The sequence below is a fragment of the Dromaius novaehollandiae genome, chromosome 9 (genome assembly GCF_036370855.1).
Source record: "Dromaius novaehollandiae isolate bDroNov1 chromosome 9, bDroNov1.hap1, whole genome shotgun sequence".
Taxonomy (NCBI): Eukaryota; Metazoa; Chordata; class Aves; order Casuariiformes; family Dromaiidae; genus Dromaius; species Dromaius novaehollandiae.
The window spans coordinates 793,522-806,167 of NC_088106.1; the positions used below are offsets into that span (position 1 = coordinate 793,522).

At 44.1% G+C, this 12,646-nt stretch overlaps 1 protein-coding gene across 1 annotated transcript in view; it reads right to left on the reverse strand.

Moving 5' to 3' along the window:
• The window catches only part of WWTR1 (WW domain containing transcription regulator 1), a 76,080-nt gene that overhangs the window by 28,600 nt on the left and 34,834 nt on the right, over window positions 1–12,646 (reverse strand). The window contains exon 2 of the mRNA XM_064516443.1: window positions 4,645–4,781. Coding sequence (XP_064372513.1) covers window positions 4,645–4,781 — 137 coding nt within the window. The remainder of the gene's footprint in view (window positions 1–4,644; window positions 4,782–12,646) is intronic.

Below are 12,646 nucleotides of genomic sequence, written 5' to 3' on the forward strand. Positions count from 1 at the left end.
AGCAGCAGGCACTGCGGGGCAGCACTCCCCAAACGCCTCGGCAGTCCGCAGTTTCAGAGGGCAACCGGCAGCGTTACACGAAGAAGATGTAAATCCGTACCTTACACAGGAAAGGAGAGCTTAAAGAGAAGCAGTCCTTGAACACCTGAAGCGCCTGTTCAGCAGAAGAAAGAAAGTGTAGCTTTAAACGCTTTTAACTAATTTGTAAAGAGAGTTCTTGTCAGTTTTGAGAAGGTGATTAAACAACAGCACTTGCTGTGATTCATCAGTGAAATTCTGTAATCACCTGTTCTAATCATCTCTGGGAGGAGGACTGAAACAAATCTGAACAAGGTACTTAGGGCACAGATAGATACTGAGTAGCCATTTATTGCAAATCCAACCAGTATTTGCTTTATGGCTTTAATTCTACAACTGACTGTATAATGACACATGCCGCTTTACCGAGAAGGCCAAGTCTTTTGCAGCCAGAGTCTGCTTTTTTCTTAGAAGCTTCCTAAGTAACTTAGGCATATACATTCAAGCTGATTTATACGGAAAATATAAATACTATGAGAAGTTTTTATTACTTTATGTTAAAATAGTTTGCAGACTGTTAAACCTAAAAAACATTTAAAGGAAGGCCAGATTGTGCTCACCAACTGGAGGAAGAGCGCAGTCACAAAAGAAATCTCATTAGAACAGTCTGAAGGCAGCAGGATGAAAATAAAGAAGTTTCTGGGTGTTGCATAATGCAGAATAGAGAAAGACTACAAAACAAGGAGCTGACCCTCTGAAGTACTTCATTAGAAGTTGTTGCAAAAGGCAAAATTTTGTAAAGATCTAATTCTTCTCGCTACACGTTTGTACGCACAGCCAAAACCCACACTCGGCAGTCTTGCACCAGGGACCCCAGCAAGGCGGACGGGCTTCCCCGCACCGGGAGCCGGGCTTTTCCGGGGAGCGAGGCAGTCGCCCCGGCCGGGCAGCCGCCCTCTCCACCGCCCGCGCTCGCCGGGGCTGCGGGGCTCCGTCCCCGACCCGGGGACCACGGCTGGGGGACAGACGGCAGCGTGTGCAGGGACCCCTCCCACCACGCAGGTCTTCTTTTTTTTAATAAGAGCAAACTGATAGAGAGCCCACTCGCAGCTCACTTTTGGGCAGTATTTTATCAATCAGCTGAGAAAGCCTAACGTACGTTTTTAGACGAGGCAGAAAGCAGACCCGTGTGCAGATTCAGCACCAAACTAAACGGAATATACGCAGCATTTATGGAGAGCCAAGAAACGCAGCGCTTCAGCCTTCTTCAGAGACTGATCACTTTCCCTGCTGCAGCCCAACGAAAAAAAAGTAGAGTTAGAAGATTCCTCTTAATGTTGTTCCTTCCATCTACTAACTGTCTTAGGGGAAAAAAAAAAGGTAAATCGTTTAGAAAGGGTGACTGGGCAAGTCTGAATATTTGCTAATCTGCAAAGTTTTCAATACATGAGACAGATTTCCCTTACCATTCACGAAACTTCATTGACTTCAGTGGTCTTGTGTGAGTGAGTGCAGAAACCTGCCTAGCACATATTACTTTTATGTGAATGTAACTAGCAGTTTAACAAGATGCATCAAAGAAAGAAATACCTTCCGACGCCTTCATTACATAACATTCAAAAAGCAATGCTTAAAAGTTAGTGAGAAACCCAAACCGGTAAAGTTATAGAAAAACAGAGATGTCTAGCTCATAAATGGATGGCATAAAACCTCAGTTAAAAAAAATTCAGAAAAAGGACAGCAGATTTCTGAAGGTACGTCTACGAATTTCAGTGAACTTTCGCTGTGTTCCTGTCTCAGGCAGCAGCACACGAGGATGCCGTGTCACTTAGTCACACTATCTGCCTTTGACAGTGTCAGTAAGTGCTTTATGCACTTCCCAGCAAATACAGCTGGAAGGAGGTTACAAACTAAAGCAACAAGCTGTACAGAACAGACCGTATTTTCCGTCTCTCCGCAAGAAGCATAGCAAGGAAAACACATGTGTTAGTAATTGAAAGTGCAGACCAGAATTCAGACCTGGAATACTTAAATCCCTCTCTTGTAGGTGGCACATCTTCAAAAGAAAATCTTGTACTTTTTTTCAATTCCTACAGTACCGAAAAATGCTAAGGCAACAGACGGAGCCACAGTCTTCATCTGCTAGGAAGTCAGGAACCAGCTCTGCCCAGGAAGGAGGTTTAGCGTGTGACCCAGCTCCGTTTCCCTGCGACGTCGGCGGGACGCCGGCACCACCGCTGCTGCGCGGAGGCCGGGCCGCGGCCCAGCGAGCTGCTGGCCCAGGGTCCGAGCGGGCTCGGCAGCGGCACTGCGAGTGCCACGCTCACCAGAACGTGTATCCCTCCCTTTCGGCCGAGGTACTTTCGAAACAGAGACATTCTCATTTAGCACTGGAAACTGGACTCACGTGTAGTTTAAACCGGCGCGTGAAGTATTCGGAGGCTACCGTAACCTGCTCAGATTACCACAGTCTTGTAATTTCTGTACATTTAAACACTTTCTAGATTTTTTTTACATATTTTTAAATAAAAGGGTATTCCCATTTAGTGTGGTCATTCAGATAGACTGAAAAATGAGGAACTGTGATGCTGAATTTAATAAAAGGGTGCCGAAAGCAATACCCTACCGTGTAACCAGATGTGCTTGCTCCCAAAGCAGCGTCACAGCATCCCTTCAGGAAGACACTGGAGCCACACAGAATTCACCAAAATGTGTTGACAAAATATTTCTTGATTAAACAAACATGGACACAGTGGAAATCTGTACATATCATTTGTAGTATGCTAGTGATTAGGAGATTCCGGCACAGGCTAGATCTCACTGTGCTAAGTGCTGTACAAATACATAAGAAAAACATGGCACCTCATCTATAAGTGTGAGAGGTACTTAATGAAATATATTCTGTATTTGATGTGACAGATTTTGAAGTCTGTGGAAATGCCCCTTCGGGGCACCCAAAGTCCCTTCCAGAAGAGACTCAAATCAAAACCCTAAGACTATTATCAGCTTTCATTTCTAATCCTTTGTATCCTGAAAAAAACCCTCCTTTAAGTTTTAAAAGTACAAATATTTCAGTGTGGGAGTTGGCTTTCATTCACTTCCACTCAAACCTGGGGAAAAACCTTACCGTCCTGATTTACGGGATCTTCTCTGTTTCTCAGTCGTACAGAACGTAACAGTGCCAACACAAGCTGAGGTGCTGGGAAGGACAAAACACCACCCTACTCCTCTTCCCTACCTCCGAGCGACTTCAAAACGGCTATGAAGAGACGGACCTAAGCGCGGCTGTGGCGTGAAACAACACGCACAGAGCAGTAGTTAGGCTGGCCGCGCAGGTGCCACACCGCAGCACATCCTACCCCTCTGCAGGTCACCCGGTTTCTTCTTCAGACGTCCGCTCTCACGACACATCTGCGGCTGCCCGCTGACGCCTTCACGCAGCCAGCAACAGCTCCGCGCCGCACACACTCGAGCGGGACGGTTGTCGGGGAAAAGCAGGAGGGAAGAACACGTACGATTTACCTCGGGGGACAGCCTAGGTGTTTTTTATAAATGCAAGACAAAAATAAATAGCTGTTTTGTACTACTGCTATTGGTGTTCACTGGTAGCCAAAAGTTCACTCAAGTTTTCTCCGTATGTGACGAGAGAGTCCTGACGAACTGCACTGCAAATGAATAATCATGAAATCATGAGACCAACCCACCAAAAATTAACCTGAACCGGAATTTGATTTGTGTTTTTAATACTACCTATGTGCACTAGCTGTACGATTTTGAGCCTACAAGCTGACCTCTCTGTTCCTCATTTCCTTCAGATGTAGGAAAGTTAAAACTACTAGGATTTGAACTGCAGAAGTGAAAGATAAGAGATTTGTAAGTCTCAATTATACATGAAAATGTTTTCTTCCACTTACAGCTTTTCTTTAAAATCTTCAGAATTTTCATGGCTTTTTTTTCCACGAAGGCTCATTTCCAGCAAAATCAGAAGAACATTAGTAGATGCTTAAAGTTAAGCGTGAAGTGCAGAACAGGAACAGCAAATAAACCATGCCATTTAGAGGAATTCTTCAGGTAATTCATACTATAAAACAGACTCTTCTATAGTAAGTCTATCCTAAAATAAACTAGCTTACAGTGCAGAACTTAATTATGAAAAAAAAAAAAAAAAAAAGGAACAGCTACCACCTCTGACCTGAACAAATACAGGAAAGACTGCAGACAGATTATCTGAGCAGCACTTTGCACAGTAAGTTTTGAGAATAATATGGTGGGCTTGTGGGGGCCTTATAGCACCTCTGAATGAAAAATCACAGGAAGAGTTTATTTTTCTATGTTCAATGCTATGGCAAAAATTTGTCATCGAGGCTCCAAAATAAAGTGCATAAGATTTTAGAACTTTACCTCAAACAGTGCCAATTCCCTTGCTGCCAACTCTACCGAGGGAAAAAATAAAAAAAGGAAGTGGAGAACATACTGTTTGGCTTGATAACAGAATCAGAGCTACTGTTTCTGAAGCAAAAATTACTTTGGCAAACAAACACAATAATATATAATTATATAATAAAAGGTGTCTCTCTTCTCCTATTTCTTTGTATTTTCGCCAGACAGATGACATCGAGTACTCACCAAGATTTGGCTGAGACATTGCCATAGACCTCTGTGGCATCGGTGTGGAAGTAGCTGCAGGATGGTGGCTCATGTGATTCAGCGGCTGGTTCATAGTTTTTCGAGGATCTTGCCATGTTGTAATTTTTTCTATGTGACTGAGAAAGGAAAGACAAAACACAAGATTAGCAGAAAATACCCAAGTATATTATATACACGGCTAGGCACAATGCTATAAAAGACCCAATTGTTTCTCTTATCTCCTATTTATCTACCCTTCTCATCTCACCCTAATCCATTTGCAATTGGATTTGAAATTCTTGTCTTTTTTTTAACCCTTGAACAATTTCTTTTCTTCTGATCTTCCATCTCCTGCCATTTTAACTCCTTACGCATTATTGTTGAATCAATTACTTTTACGTGAACGAATGGCGAATTCCATTACGATACTGAAGATCTACAATACACACTCATCTTCCGCATATTTCATCGTCCAAAAGTTGTTTACTCTTATTCTACCAGTCTTTTTCTATATACTCAAACATACGCCTGCTCCTCATGCAGCAGCATATAGTCATTTTGCTGGGTCAGCCTGTCTTGGTAAGACAGGTGTTTTTCTTGCTAAATCCAATTGGTTTTGTTCCTTGCCCCTCCATGAGAACCAGTCTGGCTTCACATTTTCCAAGAATATCAGAATGTATTCTCATTGCTAAAAGGTGCAGACTATAACCAATGTGTATGGCTAGTCCCTCTGTAACGGGACAGTTTTTATTGTAATGCAGTTAATGTAGGTCAACAATCTACTGCTCTGCTATGTTAAACATCCTCTACCTATATGACGATAAAAACTACAGAGTATTGCTCTGCACAAGATTTTACAGTCGGATAAGCAAACCGTTACTGCCGTAAAATATTTTTTTTGCCACAGAATGCAGTGGTGAAGGAACTGCTTTTTTGTTGCAAGTGAAGGTTTTCATGGAAATATATCAGTTTTGACAAAATTTTTTTTATCAGGACAAGGACTTTAAGGATCAGCATGTACTCCTGTTTGAAACTTGAGAAAGAAAGAACAGAATTAATTTAGAGCGATCGATAGCCTGGTATTTAGCGATGCCCTGGCGGTTTTGATGCCATCCGGGCACGTCCAGCTTTCTGCCACCGACTAACCAGGCTCCTGATCACTGGCTGCTCTGCTCACGTTTTCCACCTCCCATAAAGCACAGCCTGACAGTGTCTTTACTGAACCCAGTTTCAAACTTCCCGCTTTTACTTCCAGCTGTGCGGGCACTGCCACGAACGCAGTCACCCGTCACGTCGCCGGGCTCAGCTGATAGCCAGCACTATTTCACAAGCCGGCTTCAACCTACTGCAACGCTGCCGTGTCCAAACTCTTCAAAGTCAACCTCTAACATCAGTAAATACAATGTGAACCGCAAGCAGGATAAAAAACAAGAACAACCTGAACTATTTTTTAAAGGAAGGAGAAAGGTGGCTCTGTCTTTATTTATTCCATATCCATTTTCTTCTTCTAGTATTTTACAGTCAACGCACACTGCTAAAACTGCAACTGAGGATCACACTTCCACCTCCACGCCTGCCTAAAACCCAGCCTCCAAGCAGCTGAATCACTTCCCTTCTTCGTAACTGCTAGAACTCTTCGCTTATGTTAAATTATCAATGAAACCACCCGCCTTTTCTTCTCCCCGGCATCAGAACATTTTATTCTCCCTTCACTTAAGTCTTTACTGTATCTTTTTCCATTTTACTCTTAAAATTAGGTGCGGAGCAGCATTCTGAATTAAAGATGCTGTTACAGCATTTGGGCAATGCTCTCTGTAAATCCGGTTTGTGCTCAAACGAGATGAAAGGCGCTTTTATTTAAAGCTCCATTTTTTTTTCCCTCTGGCACTCTAACTCAAATGAAGAGGCTACACTCAATCAAAGGCATGAATTTTAGAATACCAATCTGTAACAGAAAAGATTATTCCCCAGATAGGAAGAAAATGTTTTTAAACATAAGCTTTAGTGATTAAGAAAATGCTGCCTTGATGAAGCTTTATCAGAACAGATTTTTTATTTCAAAGCAATTTTTACAAACCTTTTAAATTTAAGCAAAACGTAAAAATTAAAATAAGATTCTTTTTCTCTAAGGTTCACCTCTAGAAACTGAAAGCATAAATTCCTGTTAGGAAAACTCGAAGCACAAGTTCAAGTACTTATGAAGTCATTCGTATTAAGCAATCTGTAACTTGTTCGAACGTGTCCCTCACTCTGACTGCGCCTCCGAAACCTTAAACTGCGGCTGCCAGTCACGTACAGCGAGCGATAACAGGCAGCGCTCTCAGCAAAAACCCACCCGGCAGCCCCAACGGTCAGCCTTAAAGTTCGCTTCTGTTATCAGAGCTCCTTTCAGCACCCACACCCACTTCCCACGGGCAGTAGAAGACAAGGAAATAGGGTCTCTCTTTTCTTCATTCAGACGAGTGCTACAGACACACGGAGTCACGCGTGCCAGTTTGTACTGCAGATTTTGAGGATTCTTCCTGTGCATATGTTCGGGATTTTTAAACTGTTGCCCACGTGTATAAAAAGGCTCTTAATGCCCATTTTAGTTACTCTGACAAGCTTTAAAAGCGGAATTACCTAAGCGATTAACCAGCAGTTTCTGTTCATCTTTACACAGAAAAATTACCAAAAAAGTAAACTCGGACCAAACAGTCGAGTCCCGTTACAGCCACACGGCCGGCGCCGGCTGTTCCCCTCCGCTCACCCAAACGCCCACACCGTACTGCCTCAGGTGAGGACACACGGCCCCTTTCACCCCGGACGACGGCAGCGCCTCGGGAAGGTCGAAGGCACCTTCCAGGCACGACCGGCGGCACCGCTTCTCTCGCGGATCTCAAATCCCGGGGGCACGGTCGCCGACGGCTCGGGTACCGAGGCAGGGCTGCGGGAGAGCGGGTTCACCCGTTTGCACCCTCCAGGAACAGGGCACAAGCCCATGCAGCAGCCCGCCGACGCCAGCGCAGACTTCGGAGCGCCGAATTCCTGCCGTGCTCCCAGCAGCGCCTTTGCAACACGGGACCGTCAGCGCGAGCGTACCCTGCGGCGCCGAGCACCTCGCCACCCCGCTCTTGGACAGCGATCGCCACGTCCAGGCCCGCACCCGAGAGAAAAGGCCATAATCTCCCGGGCAAACGGCAATTAAAACACCTGCCCAAGAAACTCCGACGACCGGGAAGCTCATAAAACTGTGACGTTCGTGAACTGCTGGAGCACTCACGGTTATTCCAGTGTTTCTTTCTCATTACTTTCTTTTTTGCATTTGCTATTTGGTTACACGTAAGAACTGAAATACAAAAGTTTTAAGCAAAGTATTTTATACCTAAATAACTCAATACTGTATGCAAAATTTAGTGTAGAGACAAGCAAAAAGTAATCTGCTATTCTTAGCAAATAGGCCAGCAAGTAGTGAAATCAGACACTGAACAAAACGCGGAATTCCTCACTTAGGCCGTGATCCCGAACGACTGCAGTTACTGGCAGTTTTGCCACGGATGCCAACGGGAGTGGATCATACCCTTCCGCATGTCCCCAGCTTCACGGCATGGCAGGTATTTAGGAAAGGAACATGATATCAGGAGTGCCTGGTTGCGGTTGGCAATCTATTATAACAACTTCATAAAATTTTTTAATTCAGAGTCATTAGGTCTACTTTAATAAAACTGTGCAAAATTAGACCATGTGTATACAGAATATCTTTACAAAAGGAGAAGATACAGGGTTTTGTCAACAGAAGTCATTACAAATGTTCCTCAACATCATAATTTATGTAGTGCTGGGAGCAAACATTATCATTAGTTCTGTGAAATACTGTCTACATAATGACTTTGAAAAAACCTTTCTATGAACAGTGCTATTTTAATATTACCCTCAGTATACTTTAAATGCCACAGAGTCAAGCAATAGTTATTTTTTGGGAAACACATTTGTCATAACACTCCCTGCTGAAACACTCGGTTTCTGATCACCAAATTAGGATGAAATGAACTGTGGTTCTGCAAAGGAGGTTTTTTCCACGTTGTACCATGAGCCAATTCTCCACCCCTTTCATGTTATTTAAAATATGCCCACTGAAAATGTCGTGCCTACAAAGGATTATGAGGAAAAGCTCGGTCATTTGGTTTCTCTGAACTATGTGCCTTTTCTTAGCTATCGATGCAGCGAGGCAGTCAGTATCAGGCCAGCACAAAACATGGAGAATCACATCATCTAGTGTCAATAAGCAAGGACTTACTTCCTAAGCTCATACCTTTCTAGAATGCATCATTATTGCCCTAAACAAAAATCATCACAACCTGCAGATTTTCCCCTTATTCATTTGAAATAGAAGATGCAAATCAAATTTACTGAATCAAGTTTTAATAAATTCACACAGCCTCTTCTCACACAGAAGTCCTCATAAGAAAAGATAAAAATGTTCTGCGAATTGCCATGCAAAGCAACCAGTCACGAAATTCCAGCTGAAAACTAATGCTACTTTTGTTCAAACTCTCTTTTACCCTTTTTATACAGAAAATGATCTGTACCATAATTACACATGTGAGAAGAAGGGCAATGACAGCCAGTTGGCAATGCTTCTGGACTCACAGAAGAATTGGAAATTTCATCAAAAAATGCAAGGACCACAGATCTTAAACTATCCAACTGCATAAAAAAAGCCCACAGGAATTCGCTGTGTAAACATGATAAGTTCTCAGCAGCCGTAGCCAGGAGCCACGAGTGCCCTCGCTTGCCCTTGCTGGTGCCATCCTGGCAATGCACAAACATATCTTCTTCATTAAAAACATGCAGACAGAGCGTCTGAAACACAACCCTCAAAAATGTCATTGATATTGTGATTCAAGATCAAGTAATGGCTGGTTGTTACTAGAATTTATTATTACGACCGCAAAGCAGATCTGTTTTTATCTAGCTACTAAAGGCGAAGCTGCTACATGTCAGATAATGCCTACTTAACAACTTCAGATATTAGACGTGAAAAAGCAACAATGCTTTAAAATTAGCACTACGATTTCAAACTAAAGGGCTTGATTACAGGCCAGAAAGGCTTTTTTCCCCTCAAGATTTCCATTGTTTATGTAAACCCTCCCCCTTTATTTCTATATAGGTATTGGGAGCACTTTAAAGGTTAGATTAAACCCTTGCAGAAACAGGTACCGGCCTCTGACGCCTAAAATGACTGGTTAAACCAGAGTAGCAGAATTTGGCCCAGTATCTTTTTATTCATACTGCAGAACCAAAGAAAATTTGGAAGTTAGAGAAATTAGGATTTCTGTGATTCTTACAGCCTCCTGGATATCAGAGCCGACAAAATCCAGTTCAGAACAATCTCTTTTCCATACGATCAGCAGGTAAAACAGTGAACTTCACAGGTGTATTCCGCACACCGAATGCAGAGTACCACCCTAAAATTCAGACCCTCCACTACCAGAAAGGATGCGAAGACAGTCCCCGGTGCGGGGTCCCCCCGTGCAAGGCGGCTGCCGCTCGTGGGCAGCACTGGGGGCTGGGGGGAGCCCCGCGGCCCGGCCACGCACACTCGCCCTGCCCTGGGCTGACAGCGGTGCAATCGGACAGGCCCGGCGAAGCCGGCTGCTCAGGCTGATACTCGTCTCTCTTTTCCCTGTGCTGCTGGCAGGCTTTTGCCTGGTGCCGGTGCTGCTCGGAAGGGAGCGGGACGCAGAGCCCTGGTGCAAAGGGCGAGACCTGCCACCGCGCCCCGCGGCACGGCTGACCGCGACGCCCTGCCCGTGACCACCGTCCGCCTCGACCCTGGAAGAAGCCGTTTCACCCGTACAAGGGAAATGTCACGTAGCTACGACTACTGACGTGTTCCAGCTCTGAAATAAGCATCTGCACACAAAAGAGGAAAACGCTACGCCGAGAGCCCCCAAATACCCTTATCTAGGATTATACCAATCCCTCTGCTCCTCGTTTTATTTCTAATCCCAAAAGAACTTTCTTCTTGGCATGTATCACATAGCCCGTAACAATGAGACAGAAAAGAAAGCTTCAGACAAAGGCCGGTAACACACACTAGAAATGACGCCTCCATCGCTGAACTCTGTTACTGGGAGATGCGAGCTCAGAAGGCAACACAGCCTTTGCTTCCGCCACCACCCGAGCTTTACACCGGCACTGGTCAAAGGTTAAGTATTTAACTTCCAGCATTACTGCGAGAACGGGGTATCAGTGAGCTAAACCCCAGGCTAAGTGTCCCCTAAGGCCCTGACTATAGGAGAGTCTTTCCAGACTTCTCCATGGCATTATATTGCTAGAAATCACTACACACATCTAAGTGTGGTATAAGAGCATCTATACAGGAAGATATCCTGTTAAACCAAATCTATCTAAATTAATACTTAATATTATACCATTCAGTCCTAACAGCTGTATTGTTGCTGTAAATTGCAGAAATTTTCACTTCGTTTAAACTAGCTGTACTAGAAAATACTAAGTTCTTCCAATGCTTTTTAACATATATTTTCCATAAATTATAATAAATTTTTCATTTTTTGAAAGTTTTTCATAAAATAGTTCCAATGTTATGCAAATAACATTTTTACATTTTTCTTTTCATTTTTACTTTCCTCTTTCCCATAAAAGGAAAGGGGAGAGGAGAATATGAAATGGAACAATAACACAGTTTTTGTTTAAAAGTGTCTATGAATGAAAAATAGCGACCGCATTTAAATACACTTTCTGCAACAACTGTTATTTACTGACTGTTCAACCAAAGATGAATCTGAAACCACTACCAGAACAATTCCCAAAAAGACTAATTTTATCAGAATGCTGCAAAATTATTGTTTATTGCATAATGTTTTCTGTTCATCATCAACACACATTATCCAAAACTCAGACTAACAGTTTGGGAGAGATTTAGTGAAATATCTTTGCTGTAAATTCTGAAGGCAAGTGTCTCCACTGGATGTATTTGAATCCAAGGAGTAGGTGCCCAAAACCCTAAGGACATCTTGGCTAATCCATAATATTGGAGCTCCACCATGTAGCAGAAGGAAGTGCTATCTAGAAATGTAATCAACTCTGTAAGACTTATTTTTCTGTAAGACTCTCATACTGGGAGATTTAAGCATTCAAACACAGGGCAAAGCAGTCCCAAATTCCATGCTGAAACTCTGACTTTCAGGTTTCTCAGAAGTCACCTTCGCAGGTGCTGTTCCTACAGACCCTGGTACCAGAGCGGACCATTCCTCAACGAGGTCTTCATTCACAAACAAGCAGGACAGGAAAGGAGAGACATTCACTTTAGCTTCTGCTTCCGCAACACACATGAGACTGGTGGGGGTCATTGTAAGTAAACAAGGAGTTGCGAAAACAGGGTTTTCAACAATGCTTAGCTGAGGGTTAACACTGTTCCCGTTGCAGTCAGGGAAAGTTAAAGATTCACAGCGTCAGTGATAGCAGAGGCACAAAATCTCTGCCAAGTACCGCTCAGACCATGCTACCGCAGATGCCGCCCTGGAGCTGCCCGCGTCACGGCACGCATCCCACAGCCGTACGGTGCACAAGCGCAGGAGGTGGTAACAGCTAACAGGCATCCTAACGGCGGTCCGTCATCACAGCAATTTAAAGGAAGGCTCCAGGTATAAACAGCTTGGCATTTCAGTAGGGCTCTGTGCTTCTGCTCCACCTGCCTCACCCAAGGCTTTCGTCGTTTTTCCTGTCGGGGTGTCTGCTTCCCCCTCGGAAAGGCCAGTGTTCTTCGGAACGCGCGCTCCCGCCGCGCCCGGCGTTTTCAGCTGCTGGTCTCCCATCCCCGACTCCCACCGCGGCCCTGCCGAGACCGCTCTGTCCGCGCGGACCAGCCAGCCATGGCGCGAAGTCTGTAAATTCTCCTTCTGCTGGTACCAAGCCCAACGATAAATGTACCTCAGTGGTTTCTGTTCTGGGACCCACTTTCTTCTAGCAGTGGGAAATCCAGACCTTCTCGCCTAAA